This window comes from Trichoderma gamsii (assembly GCF_001481775.2).
Source record: "Trichoderma gamsii strain T6085 chromosome Unknown Scaffold_49.2, whole genome shotgun sequence".
In the NCBI taxonomy this organism is placed as follows: Eukaryota; Fungi; Ascomycota; class Sordariomycetes; order Hypocreales; family Hypocreaceae; genus Trichoderma; species Trichoderma gamsii.
The window spans coordinates 93,127-117,251 of NW_020171386.1; the positions used below are offsets into that span (position 1 = coordinate 93,127).

At 50.5% G+C, this 24,125-nt stretch overlaps 8 protein-coding genes across 8 annotated transcripts; 6 read left to right on the forward strand and 2 right to left on the reverse strand.

Annotated features, from left to right (window-relative positions):
• Positions 1-425: 425 nt before the first annotated feature.
• TGAM01_v209645 (50S ribosomal protein L11) lies at positions 426-995 on the forward strand (the record flags this gene model as incomplete). The annotated part of the gene is made up of 2 exons (XM_018808069.1): positions 426-566; positions 660-995. 2 exons carry the CDS (start codon positions 426-428, stop codon positions 993-995), a joined length of 477 nt encoding a protein of 158 aa, XP_018658726.1.
• Positions 996-2,011: 1,016 nt separating this feature from the next.
• Positions 2,012-3,184, forward strand: TGAM01_v209646 (hypothetical protein; the record flags this gene model as incomplete). The annotated part of the gene is made up of 1 exon (XM_018808068.1): positions 2,012-3,184. One exon carries the CDS (start codon positions 2,012-2,014, stop codon positions 3,182-3,184), a length of 1,173 nt encoding a protein of 390 aa, XP_018658725.1.
• Positions 3,185-6,314: 3,130 nt separating this feature from the next.
• Positions 6,315-10,862, forward strand: TGAM01_v209647 (HAL protein kinase; the record flags this gene model as incomplete). The annotated part of the gene is made up of 6 exons (XM_024550605.1): positions 6,315-6,504; positions 6,558-6,617; positions 7,248-7,709; positions 7,870-8,303; positions 8,562-10,152; positions 10,228-10,862. 6 exons carry the CDS (start codon positions 6,315-6,317, stop codon positions 10,860-10,862), a joined length of 3,372 nt encoding a protein of 1,123 aa, XP_024404647.1.
• Positions 10,863-11,902: 1,040 nt separating this feature from the next.
• On the forward strand, positions 11,903-12,605 carry TGAM01_v209648 (chaperonin 10 kDa subunit; the record flags this gene model as incomplete). Its single annotated transcript, XM_024550606.1, has 4 exons — positions 11,903-11,905; positions 12,139-12,363; positions 12,450-12,508; positions 12,581-12,605. The coding sequence occupies 4 exons, from the start codon at positions 11,903-11,905 to the stop codon at positions 12,603-12,605; spliced, it is 312 nt and encodes a 103-aa protein (XP_024404648.1).
• Positions 12,606-15,956: 3,351 nt separating this feature from the next.
• Positions 15,957-16,153, reverse strand: TGAM01_v209649 (hypothetical protein; the record flags this gene model as incomplete). Its single annotated transcript, XM_024550607.1, has 2 exons — positions 15,957-15,969; positions 16,029-16,153. The coding sequence occupies 2 exons, from the start codon at positions 16,151-16,153 to the stop codon at positions 15,957-15,959; spliced, it is 138 nt and encodes a 45-aa protein (XP_024404649.1).
• Positions 16,154-16,859: 706 nt separating this feature from the next.
• On the forward strand, positions 16,860-17,924 carry TGAM01_v209650 (GTP-binding protein ypt2; the record flags this gene model as incomplete). Its single annotated transcript, XM_018808064.1, has 3 exons — positions 16,860-16,895; positions 17,042-17,309; positions 17,611-17,924. 3 exons carry the CDS (start codon positions 16,860-16,862, stop codon positions 17,922-17,924), a joined length of 618 nt encoding a protein of 205 aa, XP_018658721.1.
• A 918-nt stretch (positions 17,925-18,842) lies between these two features.
• On the reverse strand, positions 18,843-20,347 carry TGAM01_v209651 (hypothetical protein; the record flags this gene model as incomplete). Its single annotated transcript, XM_018808063.1, has 2 exons — positions 18,843-19,699; positions 19,780-20,347. The coding sequence occupies 2 exons, from the start codon at positions 20,345-20,347 to the stop codon at positions 18,843-18,845; spliced, it is 1,425 nt and encodes a 474-aa protein (XP_018658720.1).
• Positions 20,348-21,026: 679 nt separating this feature from the next.
• Positions 21,027-23,458, forward strand: TGAM01_v209652 (hypothetical protein; the record flags this gene model as incomplete). Its single annotated transcript, XM_018808062.1, has 2 exons — positions 21,027-22,625; positions 22,694-23,458. 2 exons carry the CDS (start codon positions 21,027-21,029, stop codon positions 23,456-23,458), a joined length of 2,364 nt encoding a protein of 787 aa, XP_018658719.1.
• Positions 23,459-24,125: the final 667 nt, after the last annotated feature.

Here is a 24,125-nt window from a genome sequence, read left to right on the forward strand (position 1 = left end):
ATGAAATCGGGGGACTTGTAGATGTTGTCGAGACGGTTCTGTATAGATTCGCGTAATTTAGATCTGATATATGATGCGATTTAGTATTCGTCTTCTCTTCTTCCCTTTTTTGCTGTATGATCGTTTTTTTTTTGAGAATAGTATAGTAGTTGAGATTCTCTCGATAGGATCTGCTTCCAAAAATTTTGGGTGCTCGCAGTGAAATCTGCCATGGGGGATTATCGATAAGATAAGAATAGATGGGGCGCGCTACAACGTCTACGGCACTAAATCATGAGCCACTAACCCCGCCTGGTCTCTAGCGCTAAATGCTCCAATGGCTGTAGCTGCAAGTTGCTTCAAGATTTCGAAGCCAAAAAATCTCCGTCAAGATCGCGAGATCGATATTACGCATCGCCCTGATCCTCCGCAAAGCAGCCGCAATCATGTCAAAAGCAGCAAAAGGCGCCGCGGGCGGAGTCGACACAATTGTCAAGCTGATTGTGGGCGCCGGCCAGGCCAGTCCCAGCCCTCCAGTTGGTCCTGCTCTGGGTAGCAAGGGTGTCAAGTCTATGGACTTTTGCAAGGTCTGTACATCCTCTGTGCATATATGACGTGTATGACGTGTATATATGTATATAGGGATTAAAAAGAAATATACAAGACTGACTGTCGTCTAGGAATTCAATGCCAGAACTGCCAATATCGTCCCGGGAACGCCAATGCCGTGCCGAGTCACCGTTCGGCCAGATCGGTCGTTTACCTTTGATCTCAGAACACCGCAAACATCCTGGCTGCTGCTCAATGCGGTCGGAGCGCCAGTGGGCAAGAAGGGAAACAGAAAAGGCGTCAACAAGCCTGGCCACGAGACGGTGGGCACCATCAGCTTAAAGCACGTCTACGAAATCGCCAAGATTAAGCAGTCAGAACTTCGACTCTCTGGACTATCGCTGGAGGGACTATGCCGCTCTATTATTTTCCAGTGCAAATCAATAGGAATAAACGTGGTGGCTTAACGAGATAATGATACCAACAAAAAAAAAAAGGCAAGGAAAATGACCAAAAAAGCTTGTATGAAGAATTGGATAAAAGAGGTGTTTTGGTGACGGTTACGGTGATCTCAGCATATATCAAAAAGACGAGCTGACTGAGAATGTGTATAAAAAAAATACTAGGGAGATACGAAAGTGTACGATCAAGTTTTGAAAGACATATATATTATAGACATGGACATTTTCTCTTTTCCAATCTAAGGCTTCTTTTTCGTCTTTCAATATTCACTTCTTCATCAGTTCTCGCCCATTCGCTTCTCGGTCTACATGCTCGTCGTTGTCTTCTTTTCCGGTCTGCTGTTGACTATCGTGTTTCAGCAGGCGCCCAGTTTTGCTGTTGGTAAGCATTGGTGCCTGGAGCCGGTTGAGACGTACCCCCCAAAGCAGCCCCCAATGAATTACAGCTTCACTCGCAAGGACCGAATCGAGAGGGCGCCATTCGCCAGACAAACTTACTTTCAGCCACAGGGTTGCAATCCTCACGCAAGCGGCCTAGGCGCAGACCCAGCCTCGACGTCAATTGCTCAAGCATCATGCCGTCTTGGAAGCCATCCCTGCGATCTCCTGCAAGTATGCCTGAAAATCATGTATGAAACACTTGGCCATGGAGGAAAATGTCCCTATTGGCCACGCCACATTCGCTTCCGTCTGCGATTCGTGGAGAGCGATGAGGAGCTGCAGGGTTTAGTGTTTGTTGGCTGAATACAAACATCACGAGGCTGTAGGCCTCCAGCTGGTGCTGAACCTAAAAACGCTGTGCTTCCCCTCATGGCGGCTCCAATGTGATGGATTTCTGCCTGGGCACCCAACTTTCCACATGAATGTTTTTTCCTGCATACATCACTACTTTGTCACTACTTTGAGACGAACATTTCTCTTCGAGCCAGATAGCCATCGCCATCGCCATCGGACGGCTTCCCCATCTGCCTGGAATACAAACAGCAAGGCGACGAACAAGCAAATAAAAACACAAATCAATAATGCAGCCTCTGGCTTGCACATGCGGGCGCCGCTTCAAGAAAGAGCAGGATCTACGAGAGCACAGAAGTGCTGTAAGGCGGTCCATCTGCAGCGAATGCAACTTATGCCTTCGCACAAAACGCAAGCTCGAGGAACATAGAGCCTCTTCCTTTCCGGCTTGCGGTCAAAAGCGGATGAAAGATGCGGTTTGGTGCTGTAACGATTGCGACGCAAAGTTTGATACTGAGGCTGCACTGCGCCAACATTCTACTTCGGTCAGACACGCCGTGGAGTTTGGCTGCTGTGACTGCAATAAGAGTTTCAAGAATTTCATTGCCTTGAATCAGCACCTCCGGGATAAAATCCATAAGGAGCCGCAGTTGAAGAAGGCTCACCACTACTGTGAAGAATGCGATCGCTCGTTCGGTACTGCTGCTTCGTTAAAACAGCATCTGCAGTCTACCATCCATCGCCCTATTAGCAACTTGACTTGCATGGCTGGCAAGATTTGCGGCGTGGAATGCAATGCTCATTTCAGCAGCCCTTCGGCCATGATTGCTCACATGGAAAATGGCTCTTGTCAGTCAGGCATGAACCGGCAGAAGCTCAACAGATTGGTACTTGTGCAAGACAACGATCATCTCATTACTAGTTCCAGCGGAATCTTTGAATATTCGGGTTGGACTAGCCTGGAAAACGACGATGGATCGGTGACTTGCTCGGGAGTCATGACGCCAAGTACAGATTCAGATGAAGGAGTGCTTTTGACGCCGAGCAGCAGCCACGTTGATTTTGGCAGCCTCGTAGAAGGACAACTGGCAAGACGTTCATCATCCGGGATAGAAACCGAGTCTATAACAAGCGACAGCACAGAGCTTTCCAAGCAAAAGTTTTTCTTCTGTCCTTTATGTCCCGATACCAAACGCCCATTCCTGACGCGCCTGAGTTTGGATATGCACATGAGTTCCGCGGCTCATACGCCCAAAATGTTCCACTGCCCTTCAATCCTGTTCTCGGGGAAACCTGGAAAAGCCCACCGAGAAATGAAGAATTTCTCGACGGTTAGCGGGCTCGTAGCACACATTGAGAGCGGTGTCTGTCATGGTGGAAAGGCCGGGCTGCGAATGGTGATGGAGCACATGGAACAAGTGCTGGAGGAGATGGGCATATCGTTTAAGCTGCTGAGCCTATGACACGATGCTTTCTGGCTTTGGGGCAATGTTTTCCCTTTCTCCTATCCTTTCTCACCGTTGCGTTGTTTACTTGGGGTTGTTGATGACTAACGGCACCTTGAGGAGAGCTCTCTGGATTTCATCTAGGGTGTTTTGATTGCTTGACAGTTAACGGCAAATGCAGGGGTATGTGAGTCCTTTCTATGGAGCTGATACGGATTTGGTGGATATGGATCAACCACGTTTGATGTTGATGAATTTCTGAATTTCTGACTCAAGTGAGCCTCTCTGAATTCTGATTGATATCCCTCCATACTGCGATATCGATAAATTATACTGCAATTTTTTTCTATCTCAATGTTTAGGCAGACTTTCTAGCTAGAGGAGAATCACTGTTTATCCATTCTGATGTTATTCTTGTGATTCTGGTCATTGCTTCTCTCGAACGGCAGTTGAACAACTAAACGAGCCTCACAGTTGAAGGAAACACGTGTACGCAAACCTATCCTTTGAATCATGCAACTACGTCTAGACAACGTGCCCCACCTAGAAGTCGTAAAGGTAAATCGATCAGCATCCGGCCACGGCAATGCATATAAATAGAACTGAGAGGAGCAGTCCTCTTTTTGTGGGCGGCTTGTGGACCGATATGTCACGCCGGCAATTCGAACATGTCCCAGTGTTTGGATGAACTTATACTGCGGGGAGCTGACGTGCAAGACTTGTTGTCACCTGTTATATACGGGCCTTTTCCAAGATGGCAACCAGCAAGAGAGAAATAGACAGCGATATAGGACCCCGTTGTTAGTCACTGCAATTCCGAGACTGGGCGAGCATTTGCCACATGCTATCTACAGATGGTAGCATCCGATAACGCCTATGCAAGCTGGTCAGGAGAGCATGAACCACGTTCCGCGTTTAGTGGTTGGAGCTCCGTAGGTGGTTTGCTTGTTTGTTATTCCGGACAAGAGCGATTTACATGGTGCCAACGCGGCTCGTGCTTTTCTGCACCAAAAGCCGGAAATTTCTGCATCGCCAGCTAAACTGTCACTAGCAAAGCGATGCTACCTACTCGGTTAATGAAAACTTTTTGATTGCAAGATGCGCCAAGGATTCAGCTTGAAGATGGGCTAATGCATAGAACAAATTTTTTCCCTTCCATTTTTTCGCCTTCTTTGCGTGTTGTGCTCGTCTACAGGGAAGTGTGAGTGGGTGGTGGCAAAAAAGACAAGAAAACACGGCGATCCCGACAAACCTATCTCTAGTTGGGCTCGGCAGATGGATGGAGAGAATTGCAACCGGCTGCTTTCCATTGGGCTGTTGTTGAGATGCAACCCGGGAAATTATCTATCCAAGAGAAACGAAGAAGTAAAAAGGAAAGAGAAAAGAATGATATGTATCTGATTTGAGTACATACCAACTTGTAGTTTCATGGGCCTGACTTGGCTTCCTGTCCCTTGGCAAGCCGAGAATAACGTTTCTCCCCGAGTGGGGGCATTCAATCTAAGTGGGATCTCGAAAATCGGGAGAGGCAGATGCTATCAATAATCGAGCTAGTATCTAGAAAGCCGAAGGTCGGCCATGGGCTTCTACAAACAGCCAGGATCTGCGGGCTTGGCCTGCCGCTTCGGAAGTGAGGCTCAGCCACGACAGGTAGAGGCCATCACCGCCAGATGAGAGAGTTACAGGCAAGCTTACAGAATACGAGCGGGTTGATGCATGTACAAGTACATGAGCAAGACGCACGAGGCCGCGCAGGTACGGGATTGGTAATTTCACCCCGTACTACGAAATACCTACGATACAAGCTGGTAGTAATATTACACCGCAGCATATATAGATATCGTATCACTGCATACCATCACATATATTGTGTATATGCATGATTTGATGTTACTTGCTACAGGTAGGTGCCCATGGATTGATTTCTCTCCCTCGTCCCCTGGCGCGGTTCTCTCGTTTGTGCCTGGGAAGGGCACTAATACGGGCCGACTTTGCGCAATTTGCTTGCATCTGGATCTGTGCTACCATCCAAGTCCCGAATCGCTGGTCCTCATGACCCCCCCCCCCATGCCCCCGGTCTTGCTTATGCTGACTGGATAGGTAGGTACTTGTAGATGGCTGGATGAATGAGGCTAGCCGAGACGATGCGATGAGAACTGCTTGTTACGCTTGTTGCAAGCACGATGCCAATAAGCTTGTCCAAGCTCCCCAGCAGCAGCAGCAGCAGCTTGTTGACAAGGTACAAGAGCATGATCTGAGTCATTGGGCCGGATGATGAACGGAGGGCGTCGAGGATGAGGTCAAGATGTCAAACATGCAGGTACTAGGTAGGCCTAGTAGTAGTAGTAGTTGCCAGTGGACTATGCAATGCAGATGCAGCTGCAGAAACAGACACATCATCACCACCACGACCATCGTGATAACTCATCATCGCCAGAAGAGCTGCTCGTTGGACGATGCACTTGCTAGGCAACCTTGAAATGTACCAGCTGGCCTCGGGTCGCCGCCAATCACGGCTAGGGCATCACTCCGCCGTGCTATATCCGTCAATCCATGGGCAGGGTGTCACTGATAGGACGCAAGACGCGGGACACAGCACATGCGGGCTAGGCGTGGGTGGGTAAGACTCCATAGCCAGGCACTAAGAAAAGCCTCGATTTGCCTTGGACAAATAAGTACTGTAGGTACAGTAGCACAGAAGAACCCACGGAGCAGCAGCTCCACGGAGAAATAACTCAAAGCTGCTGTCGAGTGCTGTACATGTATCTATACTCCACGGGCAGATGGAGAGGCATTGAGCAGCCATTAACCGAGGCATTCCATGATTATGCTGGTGCCTAGTACGGCGTAGTTGGGCACATGAAGTTTCAGCAGAGTAGCGGACAGTCACTTGGGTGGACAAACTCGTGATAACATGCTTCAGTTGAGCAGCAGCACATGGAGCAGTGGTGTAGGATCTGCAGGAATGGGCAAGCAGCTTGCTTTCTGCGTCTGTGGCGTGCTGGATGGCGCTTGGGCAATTCCGCAAGTCCCGAGAAAAGCGCTTTATCCGATAGATTGACGCAGCATTTGGCTGGCTGGGGAATTTTTCTAGATTACGCCTCGAAGCGCCAGCGGCTCCGTCGATGCGGAGAGGGTTGGAGGTTCGATGCCATCCATGAATGTTCTCGCGGCGAGTACCAGCAAGTACCCTCAGCGCCCTTGCTCCAGGGCGTCTGCTAAGCAGCGAGCACAACTAGCAGCGTCAGACACCGCCGCCGCAGGTCCTTTGAAGTTGGCATCTCTGTATCTGCAACGCCTCTTACGGGCTACAGTAGTACCTCCAAGGAGGGGAAACGGTACGGCACGCCTGAGTCCCTGTGGCTCTCTGGGCGAATCTGATGCGTAACAGAGCAGCCCGCTATTCTTCCCCCACCCCCCCAGCAAAGAGACCTGGCCAAGGGGCGCGGCAGTACGAGGACTTTGTTTGTACATGGCGCTTTCACGCGATGACAGCACGTTTTGACGGGCGCCTGTCGCTGCGGCCAAGGGCCATGCGGACGCGATGTCGCTTTTGGGACTTTCGGGGTGCAGCGCAATGTCCCTAAACAGCAATTGGTGCTGGGGGATTTGATCGATTGGTTGTATAATCCATCTGCTGCTTCGAAGAACACTGTAGCTGAAGCTGAGGACTGCACGCACTGGATTGCGAACGTCAGAATGCGGCAATCCAAGAGAAGCGGTACCTGGCAGTACATGCTGCAATTGGGGAGCAATGGACGGACGAGTGCCAAAGCATGTGACCGGATTTGGCAGTATGTACCGGCTACCTGTGACGTGGTGTATCGCTGGTTGTCAAGCCAAGATCCCTTGCAGAAGGAAGAAAGAGGAGAGAGACGCAAATTCATGCCCAGTAAGCAGCGTCTTATCAAACAAATTTGAACATAGATGTGGCCATTAATACCTTGTAATGCCTGAACAGCAGCAGCAGTAGCTGCGGAGTTGGATGCCATGTTCAATGCTGTGTGCTAGGCGTGTCCAGTCCAGTCCCTTTCAATCCCCCTGTAGAGCCCTGTCGAGCCCTGTAGCGAATGCCCTGCAGCGTCTACCGCAGGCACAGCACAGCACAGCACAGCGCATACGCTCCCGTGGGTACTCAATCCGGCCTGTACCGGTACTTGCCCCACCATCGGCCTTCCAACCCATCCATCCCGATTTCTGCTCAATCTCATTTCCATCGTCGCGCAAAGCCCGAACCAGAGGAGAGGTAAAAAAAAGCGGTCGCCTTTTCGCTCTCTCGCTGGCCACCGGCTTTGCGCTGCCGCTACCGTCGCCCCGGCCCTTTTCCAAAACTTCGCTCCCACAAGACTCCCGGTCCTGGTCCTTGGTTCTGGTTCCTATGGAAGGATCTTCGCTGTAGCGCCTCTACTCGACTTTTCTTGTTCTCCTTCCTCTCTGCTCCAACCTGCAACAAGAAAGAACAGAGTCGTCGCTATTCCAGTTCCTGCTGCCATGGCGTCGTCCGCGACCTCAAAGACGCCTCTGCCGCACGAGGCCGCTGGTGGTGAGTTTCTGGTTTCTCCTCTACGGGCCCGTCCGGCGCATCCGCCTTTGGAGCTGCCGGCATCTGGCATGACGAGAACTTGCCTTTCTTGCTGGTGATGACGCCGGCCGTGACAAATACCCAGTGCAAGGTGTGCTGACCTCTCTGTGCCCGTTTAAAGCCCCGTCGTCGTCTCAGGGCGACATGTCGAGCTCCAGCAAATCTCGCGAAGCTCCAGCCGCCGCCGCCGTTCGCTTCTCCTCTGCCGTCGAGGAGATTGAGCCGCAAACACAACCTGCTGCTGTTGCTACTCCCGCCGCAGCTCCAGCTCCAGCTTCAGCTTCGGCAACGTCAGCTCCGAATCCAGCATCGCCGTCCGCGCCGGGACCAACTTCAGCGCCAGGAATCGCAGTCGATCCCGCCTCGTCCAAGCCTGCTTCCGTCAACGAGTCCCTGGGGACGGCCACCACAAACACCTCGGATCGCTTCGATACCTTCAACGAGGTGGCTGCCGACCAGATCAAGGCCTTTCAAAAGTCGCTCCAAGCGGTGCCCTTGCAGGAACGCCGCATGAGCACTTTTGGATTCGAGGCCTTTTCCCTTCCTGCATCACGGGTAAGAGCTCCAGCCACCATGACCATGACCACGATCCATTTCTCCCCAATTGTCTTGTTTCAAGGATAGCTAGCTACTGTGGTATCTCGGACTTGGCCTATTCTGCTTGCCTGTGTTTGTTTGCCTGCCTGCCTGCTTCTCTATTCCTTGTCACTCGTTCCATACTCTCCCCCCCTCCCCCGTCATACAAACAAATTACCTATACAACGTCATGTTTTTTTGTGTTTCTCACCACCGGTTATTTCCATTGTCCTCTAGCTCCGCAAAGATGGCCCCATCATTGGCTTGCATCCTCCATGCCAGCCGATGATATATCCAGTCATAAGCGCTCCGAATGTTTTCATCCCCGAATCATCGCCTCACGTCTCCGGCCGCCCGCAGCCCAGCTTGATGCCCGTCATCATGCCCTGCATATCCTCTCCTTCTCAGTTCCCACTCCGTTCAGCTGCTAACCCGCCCACCCCTGGCCAGGTTGCTTCTCGCGAAGATGGCTCCAATGACTCTACCAGACTGCCTACGCCAAACTCGTCCGGATGGCAATCTCCTCACGGCAGTCCTCGGCTTTCCGCGCTGGCCTCTCCTCCACTGACGCCTGCCGGCTCGGATCCCGACAAGAGGCTACACAAGGACGCCGGTGCTGCCGGCACTCCTACTCCCGCTACCTCCGTCAGCGATTCGCATCATATCATCACTCCGCAGCCTTCGAGCCCTACCGCCGACAAGCCGCCTTCTTCCGCCGCTGGCGCTACGGATCGGAAAGCAGCAGCAGCAGCCCTCGCCCACCGGCCTGGTTCTTCTGACCGCGCCATGTCCAGGGCCTCGTCGTCCACCGATGATCATCGCCCAGAGTCTCGAGGACTTCACAGAAAGGACTTCTTCTCCGTCGGGCCCAGCTCCGTGCCCGTGTCTCGGGAATCCAGCCCATCCAGGAGCTCGGCTTCCAACTATTACTCCAAGCCAATGACTCAGCACAATGATGCCAACGACCCGTATGCAAAGGGCCGCCGCCCTCCTCAGCAGCAGCATGCCACCCGCCACTCAGTCGACCCACGATTCATATTCTCCATCTCGAGGAAGAAGAAGGACCGAGGTGGCCCATCGCCCACCTCGTCAAAAACAAGCGTCGGCGTGTACGGCCAGCCCAGGCCGAGTGACGATTCTGGATCGGTTGATGGCGTTCACGGACATGCGTCTACGGGCTCCATGTCCGATCTGAAGCGCTTTTTCCGAAAGTCAGGCCACCACCACAAGAAGCGGGACCAGTCACCGTCATCTTCCATCAAGTCATCGTCCAAATCCAGTCAGGCCAGCCGCTCTAGCCAACAGCTGCCCTTTGGCGACGACCATGGATTGACCTCCAAGTACGGAAGACTCGGCAAGGTGCTGGGATCTGGTGCTGGCGGCTCCGTCAGGCTCATGCGTCGAACCGAGGACGGCACCGTCTTCGCCGTCAAGGAATTCAGGGCCCGACACACGTATGAGACGGAAAGGGAGTACAACAAAAAGGTGACGGCCGAGTTCTGCGTTGGATCGACTCTCCACCACGGCAACGTCATTGAGACCCTGGACATCCTGCAGGAAAAGGGCCGCTGGTTCGAAGTCATGGAGTATGCGCCCTTTGACCTCTTTGCCATTGTCATGACCGGCAGGATGTCGCGGGAGGAGATTCGATGCAGCTTCCTGCAGATCCTCAATGGTGTCACCTACCTCCATAGTATGGGCCTCGCGCATCGGGACCTGAAGCTCGACAACGTTGTTGTTAGCGACAAGGGCATTATGAAGATTATCGATTTTGGTAGCGCCCATGTCTTCAAGTATCCTTTCGAAAGCGGATCCGTCCCGGCCAAGGGTAAGTTTAAAAAGGAATTTCCTCTACTACAGCCGCTAAATCTACTGCTCCATACTTAATTAACAATCACTGCAGGCATTGTCGGTTCCGACCCGTACTTGGCCCCTGAGGTTTACGATTCCAAGGAGTACAACGCCGAAGAAGTCGACATTTGGTCTCTTGCCATCATCTTTTGCTGCATGACTTTGCGCCGTTTCCCCTGGAAGATTCCCCGCATGACAGACAATTCGTACAAGCTGTTTGCAGCCACGCCAACTCCTGGCCACGATCCCGGCAAACTGCTACGTCCCAAGTCCACCAACGACCTTTCATCTGTGCCTGCTCGAGAATTCTTGGCCGACGATGATGGCAAGTCTCAACGCAGCACGGGACACAAGAGAAATGATTCGACGGATTCCCAAGCGGTAGGTCCTGACACCCCAAAGCTTCCCATCCCAGGTGTCAGCGTACCCGACAGGTCAAAGGAAGTCGTCCGGGGACCCTGGAGGATTCTCCGGCTACTCCCCCGCGAAAGCCGCCACATCATCCACCGCATGCTGGACGTCAACCCCAAAACTCGAGCCAGAATGGGCGAGATTTTGGACGAACCGTGGATCGCCGATACCGTCATTTGCCAGCAGCTCGATAGCGGTGAACACATCCCAGCCCGCGACCACAAGCATGTCTTGGAGCCTCCCAATTCTCAGCCGCCTCCTCCGAAAAAAGTCTAAGCTGAGATGTCAGGGTTAAATCGTGTGTATCATTTGCTTCTTTCTTTTTTTATTTTCTTTTTCTTGTCAGTTTTCGATTCATTTCATTCTACGACTCTCTCTTTCTCTATGCATGTTATCTCGTTACCATTTCTTACCACATCTCTCTTTATCTACACGTTTGCCGGGCGTTTTTTACATTGTTGGCTTTGCATCATGGGAAGAAATTGCACAATACCAAATATTTTTTTAAGAATAACGGAGGACGGAGGAAGCTATGACTGAGAAAGATGGAGAAATATCACCGCCAGGAGTCTCCATCGGGTGTGCGAATGGTGTAAAGCGTGTTGTATGGCAGGCAGTGCGCCATATGTTGGGAGTGCGTCGAACAGTTTTGTTCAAACAGCAGATCAAACCTAACCTCAGGGTTAAATCTATTTCATCATCTTACATAGTGACATACTATTTACCTGTTTACATAGTTGATGGGCATTTAGGAGACGGAATTCGGAGGGTGCAGGCGACTTATGGAAGGGGAGGGGGATATAGACGGCGTCAACTGTTGGTGATTTACAAAGGCCAATGTATCTGGACATAATAAATGAAAACTCTGTCAAAAGTTAACTACATATTTCTTTTCTTTGTACGTTACTGCTCGCGCAATTCATTTACAATATCGAGTGAAGATCAATCTCATTGACATCAACTGTAGCTGTTCATGAGCAGTTTTTAGTCACTGAGGGGCATTTTCTTCCACATTCGGCTTAGCATGGCGGGGTTGTGTTTTCCGAAGCTACTATACCTTGAAGCTATTGCGGAGCAAAGAGGGTAAAAAAAGGAAAGAAAAGAAAGGCTTCGGAAGAGGGGAAATCCCGGGCCGACAAAAAAAATTGTCCACTAGCAGTTGCTGGATTCTGGAAGCCGTTAGAAGGGAAAGCAGCAACCGAGCTGCCGATCTGAACCGCTTCTCCAGCCTTTTTTTCTTTTTCCACTCTTGTCTCGATTTGCTTCTCTCCACCAACCTCGTTCGTGATATCGTCAATCGCACTCAATCCTTCACAATGGTATGGCTACTTCTCTTGAATCATGGCGCAGCTGTCATGAACTCGCATCGCCAATTCACCCACCTCGGCTGCCTCTCGGTGGAACTTGTATAGGCATATATGTCAGCTGCTAAACTGACATATATCCTTTATAAGCCACCACTGGGAACGCTGTGCGATTGTCTCTCCTATGGGAGCAATTTGGATCTGGAGAGAAGAGAATAAGCAAGCAGCTCGCTAACGTAAAGATCCAGTCTACTGTCCGCTCCATTCGTGCCCTCGCTCCCCTCCTGGACCGCGTGCTCGTCCAGCGCGTCAAGGCCGAGACCAAGACCGCCAGCGGCATCTTCCTGCCCGAGTCCAGCGTCGAGAAGCTCAACGAGGCCAAGGTTCTGGCCGTCGGACCCGGTAGCCTGGACCGTGATGGCAAGCGCATCGCCATGAGCGTTGCTGTTGGCGACCGAGTGCTGATTCCCCAGGTATGGATATCATGTGTTGATCACGGATGGTGGTCAAGGAGAAAGAGAAATAAAGGACTGTAAAGCTGATATGGCCATCTTTCTAGTTTGGTGGCGCTCCCATCAAGTCTGGCGAGGAAGAGTACCACCTGTTCCGCGACAGCGAGTAAGTGACATCATTTTACAAATGAATAATGGCAGTGATATCACGGGAGAATCCTAACAAAATGCCATCTAGAATCCTTGCCAAGATCAACGAGTAAAAAGCAGAAAGCCACATTAAAGCATAACAAAAGCGATAAATACCCGACGTCATGACGAGTGTACTATAATTTGTACCATATGAAAACACAAAACAATCTAAAAAATGATTTTGAATATATAAAATCTGTCGCCTCCACTATGTTGACACTGGGAAACAAGCGAAAGGACACAGTAATTCATTAGGATGGGCGAAAGAGATTGAAAGCAGAGGATACTTGGCATAGACTGGAGACAATTTGGTGCTATCAGTGGCGTGAAAGCCTTTTCATTGGAGCCACCGACTTGAAATACCTGTTTTCCCTCTTTTTTTTTCTTTCTATTTTTGGTTATGAAATCTCTCTTCTCATGGTATTTGGTCATTGTCTGCATCTGTCGATTTTTCTTCGTGGCTGGTGCTATGTTACATCCACTACCCGCTTATTGTATTTCGATGAGTGATGATGGATGTACGGATTCATCAATGTTGATTGTTGATGGCGCTTGCCCCTGAGCCGATGCATCGATGACAATTCAGCCTCAACTGATATGAGCTCACGGATCCTCATCGGCTTGATATAAGATATAAGCTTGCCGGCAACGTAGCACGCCACAGCGCCGCATTTTGCTTCCGATTCAGCCATTACAAACATTGGCCCCTGTTTGACGCCACCCTCCCGTCCGCGGTTTGCCGCAAGCCTCGTCTTGTACTTTGGAAGCCATCGTGAAGCGAGCGTCGATTTTGCTCAAGCTCAAGTCACTCGCAACGCTCTTTGACTCGAGTCGCAGACAAAATGCTCGGTTTCATTGACATCAAGGCTACTGCTGTATATGGTCTTGATCAGGCGGTTTTCTTTCATCTTGCCCTCTTTCAGCTCTTTTCAAACAAAGCTGACCATCTAGATAGGTACAAAGATGGGTGAAGGGTGGGAACGCTATCGGTTATACAGTGTACATACAAGCCGATGAGAAAGTGGCTGCGCAAATTATGATTCGGTATGTGACGATCATGGGGCCAGAACAGTCACTTCTCCCTCAAGTATCGTAGAAGTACAAGTGAAAGTCAGTCTAACAAGCTGGATGATAAGGGTACCACCTCGTTTATAATATGGGCCGGTTGACACTTTTCGCCTGCATGTTGGGATATACCACTTGTGACCTACCCGTCTTAATTCACTCATCATTTATTTCCTCATACTCAACCTGTTCTCCTAGCATTCATCATCATTAGCATCTTCTTGTTCATCATGAAGGCCTATACTGGTGCTGTGCGCCTAATGCTGGGCTTTGCCGCTTTGGCAAATGCCCATACTACCTTTACTACCCTCTATGTCGATCGCAAGAGCCAAGGAGATGGCACTTGTGTTCGTATGCCATACGATGGGGAGACGGCAACCTTCCCAATCCAATCTGTTACCTCTGAAGACATGGCCTGCGGTTAGCCAAGCTCTCTCCCTCTCTCCTAGCGTTCAATGGCTAGATGCTAATGTCTGACATACAGGTCGCAATGGCACCGAGCCTGTTCCTTTTGTCTGTCCTACAAAGAAAGGGTCCTTGCTCACTTTTGAGTTTCGCCTCTGGCCTGATGCTCAGCAGCCGGGCAGCATTGATTCTGGCCACCTGGGCCCATGTGCCGTCTATCTCAAGAGAGTCGACAACATGTTGACTGACAGCGCCTCTGGTGACGGGTGGTTCAAGATCTGGGAAGACGGCTACAGCTCGGAGACGCAAAAGTGGTGCGTGGATACGCTTGTCGAGAACAACGGTCTGCTGTCCGTCAATCTCCCCCAGGGACTGCCGTCGGGATACTATCTCGTACGACCTGAAATTCTGGCTTTGCACTGGGCCGTTCATCGAAACGACCCGCAATACTACCTGGGCTGTGCACAAATCTTCCTCGACAGCGACGTCAACGGTGCCCTCAAAGTCCCCAAGGAGCATCTCGCCACCATCCCTGGATATGTAGATCTCGACACACCAGGGCTCAAGTTTGACATCTACCAAGACGACATTCAAGATTACCCCATCCCTGGCCCCGAGGTATTCACGCCCGACAAATCGCATTCATCGGCCAACTCGGATCCCAGACTGGAGCCCATGGTCCAGACAGTCGGCCTTATCCCCCCAGACTGCCTCCTCAAGAGCGCCAACTGGTGCGGCAAGGCCCTCGCGCCGTACTCGGACAGCACTTCGTGCTGGGAAGCCGTCAGGGACTGCTACGCGCAGAGCAAAGAGTGTAAGAAGAGCTCGCCGCCGGTTGGGTTGAAGAACTGCGACTTGTGGAGTGCGTACTGCGAGACGATTGACAAGCTGTGCACGCAAAACTTGTTCCAGGGGCCACCGGCTTTTCAGGCAAAAGAGGTGATTTTGCCGCCGCCGGGAGAGCTGCCGGCGATGTGGAACAATGTGTTTGAGAAGAAGCAGGAGTGAGAGTTGTTGATGCTTAGTCGTCTTTTCACTCTTTTTTTTCCCTAGAGTTTCTTGATTTAGATTTCACAGTCATCTTGTCACTCTTTCACCTTTCGAAGCTTCCTGATTGGACCTCCCAGTCATTGGCTCACTCCTTTCCTAAATCTTTCTGAATTCACCTTGATAATTCCTGATCTGGATTTGTCAGTCACTGAATCTTTCTGCTTTGAAACTGCTTTATAAAGGGTAGGAGTTGGAGAGATCTTTGATATTGGTTTTCATTTTTTTCTTTCTCCTCTTTATGCTCTACGTTTTGTAGGTCTTGTAAAGGCTATACAAGTTGATAAGAGTTGATATATCAGGTTGTCAGTTAGTTTTCGGTCAAGACAGTTGTTAGTTATAGGACAAGAGCTCGAATTATTATCATCTACGTATCTGTCTCTACACGTACAACCTACCTTGACCATCGTCAGCCGGACGGGATTAACCGCCACTCCGACATGCAGCCATGACACCATCCCAAAAGGCTTCAGAGTACGGAAACAGGCACGGGGCGTGTGATGACGTCTTCCCCTCGGGCTAAACCAACGAACCAAGCCAGAAAAAGAAAAGAATCAGAAGTTCAAAAATCTAAAGCATGTCATCGATTCTAAGTTTACAGCCAAGGCAGCAATGTTTTGGTGAAAATGGCCATTTTGTAGACTACAGTAGTAATAGACCGTCGTTTTTAAAGAGGCCGCCCCTCATCTGCAGCGGCGGCCAGGGTCCAAATGTACGACCAAGGAGTTCAAGTTTCAACAGTAAGGGGGGAAAAACAATGCATCGTCCTCCCCCACTTTAACATCCGTAGGTAGATGAGTTACACATGTGAAAACCTTACTAGGAATCTTGCTATGAGGGTAGATTATTCTCATTAGTTCATGGTCAAGACCATGTATTGCTGTGACTCGCTGCTGGAATGAAGCTCAGGTCACCAGCCTACAGGTCTGTAATTAGTTTCAATGGATGCCTGCAATAGGTATCTATGGAGGGCTTACAACTTGGCTGCCGTAATGAATCGTGTTGGATCAAGGTCAGATATACAAGAGGTTTTCAAAGTCTCACGCAGCGTGTTCGGATACACAAGGCAGTCGAATATTGAAGATAAGAGCTCAAGCTGCATATCTGCATCGTCCAGCAGCCTCAGTATCCACGCCAGCGCCCTTACAGTGGACTCCTCCCGCTAAACATTAGCCCAGCTCCAGCGGCTGCCCCGGCGCCAGACCCCCCCGAAAGCCCGCTGCCCGACCCCTTGCCCCATCCAGCGCCTGCAGGTACCTCGCCCGCCGATTTATGCGCAGCCTGTACTTGTGCAGGTTTTACGTATGCACGCCTGCATCCATCTCGGCCAAGTGTCCCGACCGCCTTCCCAGCTGTCCAGAATCCCCAGAACCTCGATTCTGCAACCATCTTCACCGACGACTACTGGAGAACCGCGTCTCCCCTTTTTTCTTTGCTATCGCCAGAATCTCTCTTCTTCTCTCGCTCAATTGCGCCTGCGCGTTGCTTCGCATCTCCAGCGTCCCGCGTCTCTTTGACCAGATCAGATCAGCTCATCCCTCCTTGCTGGCTCTGCACCGGCATCACCACTTTTAACCGCCACTCCAACTCGCTGAAGCGTTTGCTTTGACCCGGATTCATCGCCGTCTGGTTGTACGACGAGAAGCAGCTGACTGTCGTTGCGGCTCTCTTCTTTCGTTGTTCGCGAATCCCGATCCTTTTCTTCAACTTTGCCGCGTTTCGCATTCCCCGCCACTTCGGCCTCGACTCGAACCGCTCCACGCAACCAAGCAAAACCCCCTTAATCGAGGCTATACCACTTGCTCAAAATGCCTGCTCCTAGCAATCGCAATTACGATTTCCTGGTACGAGTCATCCTCCCAACTTTTCTTTCCCCCCCTTTCGCATACGCCCTCCAGGTATACTCGAGCGAGCAGAGGGCGTTTGTTGGGCGACGTTACAAACCTGACTGTGAGATGAGAAAATGCTAACCGGGCCATGTCCTCAACAGATCAAGCTCCTGCTGATTGGTGACTCTGGTGTTGGAAAGTCATGCTGTCTACTGCGGTTCAGTGAAGACTCCTTCACACCGTCCTTCATCACCACCATTGGAATCGACTTCAAGATCAGGACCATTGAGCTGGACGGCAAGCGGGTCAAGCTGCAGATCTGGGATACCGCCGGCCAGGAGCGTTTCCGAACCATCACCACCGCCTACTACCGCGGTGCCATGGGCATTCTGCTCGTCTACGACGTCACCGACGAGCGATCATTTGCCAGTATGTTTGAAAGCCAGCAATTCCGCCCCTTTCTCCCCACATGACTCTCACCGCCCTTGTATCTATCTTTGTTCGTTTTCTTGCTCTCGGTCAATTTGTCTCTCCGTTTATATTTTCTGGACGCTTGACCGCCTACAAAAAAAACCCTTTCACAGGCATCTTCGCCAAACAGACGCTTTGGTTCGCTTGATGCGATACCAGGGGAGTTGCTTTGGACAACTTTCTCAGCGCCCATAATTAATACCCCCCAAAATTGAAATTCTCTAGACTGTTGGCTAACACATGTTTCATCCTGCTATAGACATCCGCACTTGGTTCCAAAACGTAGAGCAGCACGCCACCGAGGGCGTCAACAAGATCTTAATCGGCAACAAGTGCGACTGGGAAGACAAGCGAGTCGTGTCCACCGAGCAGGGTCAGGCGCTGGCGGACGAGCTCGGCATCCCCTTCCTTGAAGTCTCGGCCAAGAGCAACATCAACATCGACCAGGCCTTCTACAGCCTGGCTGCCGACATCAAGAAGCGCCTCATCGACAACCAAAAGACCGACGCTGGCGTCTCATCAGGCGTCAAGGTTGGAGAGGCGAGCGACAACGGCGGCAGCAAGTGCTGCTAAAACAAGAACGACACAGACCAAAAAAAAAAAAAAAAACAATGATTAAAAAAGAGATAAAATTAGGAGGATTGACGAGTCATGCGCAGCAAGCACAGACATACCAGGCATAACGTTGATTTGGAGAGTGTATTTGACGTATGATATAATGGAGACGGCAGAGCAACGCGATCAAGATATACGAGCTGTTATGAGGCCTGCAGTTCTTTTCTCTTTGCCAACTGCAAGCCAGTAATGACATTTCGGACATGAGGGTCATGAGAGTTTCCTTGTTTCTTTTTTTTCCTTTTATTAATTTATTTTAAAACTCCCAATGCCACTCGGCGAAGTTTGAAAAATCCGCCCTGCGAACCTAACTCCCCCCCCCCCCCCCCCAACTTTAGAAAGAGCAATAATGGTTTCGGAGTTTTTGCGGTCTTACTTTTACTTTTACCCCCTTATCCTTGCCCTTGTCCACTTCCCTTTGTGGTTATTTCCTTGATTCTACTTTTGCTTCGTTATTCTTTGCCCTGGTTTTCTTCATTAATTTGGGTTTTAATATACAAAAAACTATTACTATTACTATTACTGTGCCATGACCCTTTTTCCTTATTTCATGTAACGGCCAAGCCGTGCTGTTGTATTTCGCTTTGGAGTCTGGCATAACACGGCAAAAGATACAAAGAGCGAATGAGACGGGCGAACAGACACTGGCAAGTGTCACAATAGAGAGAAAGGAGTTGGAGGAAGAAAGAAGAAGGAGAGGAAGTGGAAGGACAGAAGAGAGACCAGACGAGAGAAAACAGCTGTTCGTGGTTTGTAAACGTTGGGCTATGCTCACGAAGACGAATGAACGAATAAAGCGTGTGATGCAATATTAAAGTCCATTAAGAAAGTCCATTAGGATGATGTGAATAGAGATTAATTGGAAATATCTAGTTATTACCAGCTTATTATTGATGCATAAACTACATATCTAGCTGGTTGCGGCCGCAGCGTCGTCAACGCTCTGTTGTTCCAGCTCTGCTGAAAGCGCCGTGCCTCTGCCTCGTCGGTGCATGCAAGCACGAACCGGCCTTTGAGCTTCTCTTCCGTCTCGCGATCGTTGAACTTGAACGATGAGCCCTGTTGCTGCCGGTTTGACGCTGCTTTGTCTTCCTTATCCTGATCCTCACCCTGATCAATATCTTTTGTCCTTGAGCCCCTTGTTCTTGTTGGAGCTTGCTCTAGATTACTATTCATCTTGAGATGCTGGGGAGCAGACACCGGCCACCTCAGGCCTCTGCTTTCGCCATCTCGTCGGATGAACTGGTTGAGCTCCCCAGCACTCAGAGTAGGCGGGTAGACCTCCAGCATCAATACATGCGGCAGTTCGCCGAATCCGAGATTCTCGACCATGCCGGCCAAACGCTTCGCCCACGGCCGGGTAAGGGTCACTTTTCTGCGCTGAACCGAAAGCGTTTCCTGAGAAGCAGGTGCAATGGTGAAGGAGTTGGCCAAATCGACCACGCTCTCTGTGTTGCTGAGTGGCAAGTCAGAAGAAGCAACCGCATCACTGATAGTTTTAGCAACTGCTGCTTTTGCTGTTCCTGTCGTCGTGGTTGGTCCTGATGCTGCTGCTAAAGGGGACGTAAGAGACACTTTGAGAGCCGCAGGGACGCTGCTCTCCCAGAGGCCACTTGCAGATCGCAGCTTGAAGCCGTTGAGTTTATGCAGCCGGACGAGCCGATCGCGGTACGAGGCCGCGGCTTGGGCTGTGCTAAAGGTGAGCAGGTAGCGGCCAAGCGGTTCGAAGGAATCTACAGTGCGTTGCATTTGGACTGTAGAAGGGGCTTGAGGTTAGCGAAAATCAAAAATCAAAAGAAGCCCGTATAAGTACCTTTCTTGATCACGCTCTGCCAATTCGACAAATCCTTTGGCGCAATGCGGTAAAAGTCCGCTGCGTTGAGATTAGACGACAGCCCATCAATGACGAGCATCACCAGCGACGAGTCCTTTGTGCCCTGCGGATTCTGGATATTGAGTCGCGGGGCAAAAACGCTGGCGAGGGCAGCGTTTGCCGCGCCGTCGCCGCTGTCGCCGCCATCGTCTGCTCGTCTTTTGGCTCTTTCTCTTCTCTGTAGCTGCGGCCAATAGTCTCCGCTGCTGCCTTTTGCATCTCCGTCTTCTATTCTTCCATCGTTTTTACTAGACCCTGCTTGAGGCCGTCGAGGTCGCCGATCTGCTTCAACTCTGGAACCGTCACTATTCGCTTCGACCTTCCTCGCTCGATAAAGGGGGGTTTCGCCTTTTAACGTAGGGCTTGAATATCTGCGCCGACGATTCGTCTCGGAGCCATCATCGTTGCCGTCGCTTCTAGTTGTGCCGAAGCTTCTTCTGCAAGGGCAGGGAATGCAAAGATAAGCGACGGTCGCTGTCGCCCGAGGAGTCCATCGAGGGCTGATCATATGGACTGGTAGCTGGCGAGAGGCCGCATTGAGCTCGAGCTCTTTGCTCTGCTGAAAAGAGAGGCAAAAGAAAGAAGGGAGGGTGAGAAATGTAGAAACTCTCTTCTTTGGTGTTTTAGGACATGACGTCGGGTCAGGTACAGGTACAGGTACAGGATTCTAAGTCTGTCAACCTTCTGTTGCTACTAGTGCCTCGCAGGTAGTGGATACTTCATGTTTGCTCCAGCCGTTGGCATAGAGGAGCTTTAACAAAGAGACCTCAGGACGGCAGGAATATGGCCTGTTTATTCCCAAACTCTATATACTGTAATGAACGATATTCAAACCCATTTGGATTTTTATCATGGCCTCTGAGCGTACTACTATAGTAAATGCAATATTTGCAACGTTTAGTAGATAAAGCAAGTATTTCTCATCATCTACAAGTACACCCTACGCCCAGATCTGTGAGCTAGTACACGATTGGCACTACCGCTACTAAAGAGGAAAATTCTTAGATGGGCCTTCCCATATTTCTAGCAGCCCACACTTGCACCTTCTGAATGTCATGTAAATCCTCGCGACTGGCGACATTTTCAACTTCTTCCACCCCCTCTTCTTCTTTTTCTTCTTTTCTTTCTCTCATCGTAATCTCCTTTTTGCTTCTCCCAATTCACATCATACGCCCACAAACCGAAGGATGCTGAAAAAAAGCATCGACGCCAAAGTGCGTCCTCTTTCAAACGTCAGTCTTGAAAGAGCCAGTCTTCTAGGAGCTGCTCGCATCTACGTCAGCAAAGATTCCCTCATCTCACTTACCGGCGGCCTTGACAGCGGTCGGCCATGCATTATTGAGAGCCTGCAAACAGATGATACCTCTAGCAACGCTTCTGAGGCAGAAAATAGCAGTAAAAAAAGACGAGAAGCCTCGCTATGGGCTCTCCCCGAAAAGAACGTCAGTGCCAATGTGGTCATGATGACGAGGGCATTTCAAGAGGCCACAGGATTCAAGTTGGGAGATGTAGTGAGAATTTCACTCGCGGAGACAGCTATGCCAGACGCAGAAGAAGTTGTTGTTCAAGATACCACCAGCGAGGCGGACCAGCAAAAAGACACGGCTGCAGATTCAAAACACTTCCCATGCTGGGAATTTTCCATCAGCGTCTCTCTGGATCGTGCGGAACAAGTCTTTCCTGGTATGACCCTCGAAGGTGTCAATATCAACAAGCTGCGTCGGACCTTCAAAGTCATCTCTGTCAATGGGCAGTCTCACAATCTAGCTCGCTTCAAAATCGCCTCGTCAACAGTACGGATTCTAAAATTAGGAGATGACAGAGATGCCATTGAAGATACACAAACCGCTGCTGAAACTTCCAGTCCATTGACTGTCACCGGAGTCCCTGGTTTATCAACTCAAGTCAACACCATCAACCAGTTTCTCAGGGGCTTTGGCCGGCCTTTCTGGGTTCCAAACGAGCGTGAGTCTTGCGGCTTCGTCATCCATGGAGGCCATGGTACCGGCAAAACTTTTATTCTCCAGCGCATTGCCGCTACCAACTGGGGCCGCGTTCACTGGATTCGGCCCTCAGACAAATTGTCATCCATCAGGGAGACGTTTAAGCAGGCTCAGTCTCAACAGCCAAGTCTGCTTTTCATTGATGGTCTTGAAGATATCCTCGCCAAAGACCGCTCCAACCGCGACTCTGTCATCGAAGCGCTCGGCGAAGAGCTCGATAACCTCTCTGCGGCGGCCTCTGCTTCCAGTGCTCTGCCTCGTGTAGTAGTCATGGCCACGTGCCAGGATTATCTCGCAGATGTACCAGCCAAGCTTCAGAAACGCTCACGTTTCCGTGAAAACATTGCTCTGCCTATCCCTCGAGCAACAGAGCGCCTCGAGATATTGCGCTTCTTCAACCCGCCATTAAGAGCTGAGGAGAAGGAGCCGTGCCTGATTAGCCTGGCATCAAAGACGCACGCATACAACGGAGACGATCTTGCCAATCTGGTTTTGAACGCCAAGAAAATCCTCGGAAACAGACTGGACGACGAAGCTGCTGTCGACGCTGTCGTCGAGGGTGTTAACAGCGTTGATATCAATGCTACACAGGAACAATCCTCTCAGGAAAAACAGCCACAGCAACACTTTCTTACTTCACAAGACATGGAGCAAGCCCTTCGCATCACTCGTCCCACTGCTATGCACGATATCAACCTGAAGCCACCCACCATCCACTGGCAGGACGTTGGCGGCCAAGAATCTCTCAAAAAGGTCCTCTCTCGCATGATCAAAAATACAAAGGTATGCTGTTTACTTTCTTTCTTTTTCACTAGTTGGAGAATCTCATCATATTGACCAACATCGCTTAGGATACCAATCCATCTTCTCGTCATGTCCTCCGTCAGCCCCCTAAAGGCCTCCTCCTCTACGGGCCTCCCGGCTGCTCCAAGACGCTCTCTGCTCAAGCCATGGCTACCGAATCTTCTTTCAACTTCTTTGCCGTCAAGGGTGCTGAGCTTCTCAACATGTACGTTGGTGAATCTGAGCGTGCAGTGCGTACGCTTTTTGAACGAGCCCGGGCTGCTGCCCCTTCTATCATCTTCTTTGATGAAATAGATTCCATTGGTGGCAGTCGAACGGGAGGCAACGGAGCCGCCGCCGCCAGGAGCTCCGGCTCTGTAAATATGCTTACGACTCTCCTGACTGAGATGGATGGCTTCGAGTCTCTCACTGGTGTTCTGGTGTTGGCTGCTACAAACCGCCCTGAAGCTATGGATCCAGCTCTGCTTCGACCGGGTCGTTTTGACCAAATCCTCTACGTTGGACCTCCTGATCTCTCCGCCAGAGAAGCCGTCTTTGGCGTGCATCTGCGGGGCCTCGCCCTCGCATCAGACGTGGAAATTCCTGAGCTGGCACGTATCACAGACGGCTACTCGGGAGCAGAGATCAAGGCCATATGCAACGAAGCCGGCCTTGCGGTGCTAGACAGATGCGATGAAGACGAGACAGGCACTGAAAAGATGGAAATCAGAATGGCGGACTTGGTGGCTGCAGTTGAAAAGACACCACGAAACATTACGGCCATGATGATTTCAGGTTACGAAATATGGTCCAGACAATTTAAACGACTGTAAACGATGACAAGCTACTCGGAAAACAACAACAATGCAGCAAGTGGAGGGAGAAGAAGCAAGGAATTGGGAAACGGAACCCTGGAAATTCTACAGTGAAGATAGACGGGACGATCATTTTGCAATGTTTACTACCATCTTCGATACCAGGAAATACTTAGGCTACGAGCCGGTTCATCAGCAATTACAATACACAACACATTTTCGATTTGTCCGCTTCACAGCAAAGTATGCGTCATTTGAAGACATTGCATTGTCTAAGTACCCTTGTCTACCCTTCTCCTCGTCGGCGTGATCCTTTGCTTTCGCTTTCATGCTCTGTTCCCTCCGTGGCTAAGAGCAAAAGCCAATTACATTTGCTAGGTACGTCTGATATATGATACATGTCGAGCATAAAAAGAAATGATGATGGGTTGCAAATTCCCGTTTCCTTCAGTTCGAGGAAAATCCAGGGCAACCAAAGCAATGATATTCCGCTAGCCTCTGGGTCAAATCCATTTGTCCCTGAGACCATTTTATTTATTTTCTCTTCTTTCGTGTGTTTTTGTGTATCCGCTGTCATCGTCATCTGAATCACCGCTGCCGCCACTCCACTCAATTCTATGTCCAGATGCATGACACCGCTGCGGTCGTGTATACCACTGCGCGGTGACTACCCATGGGTGATGAT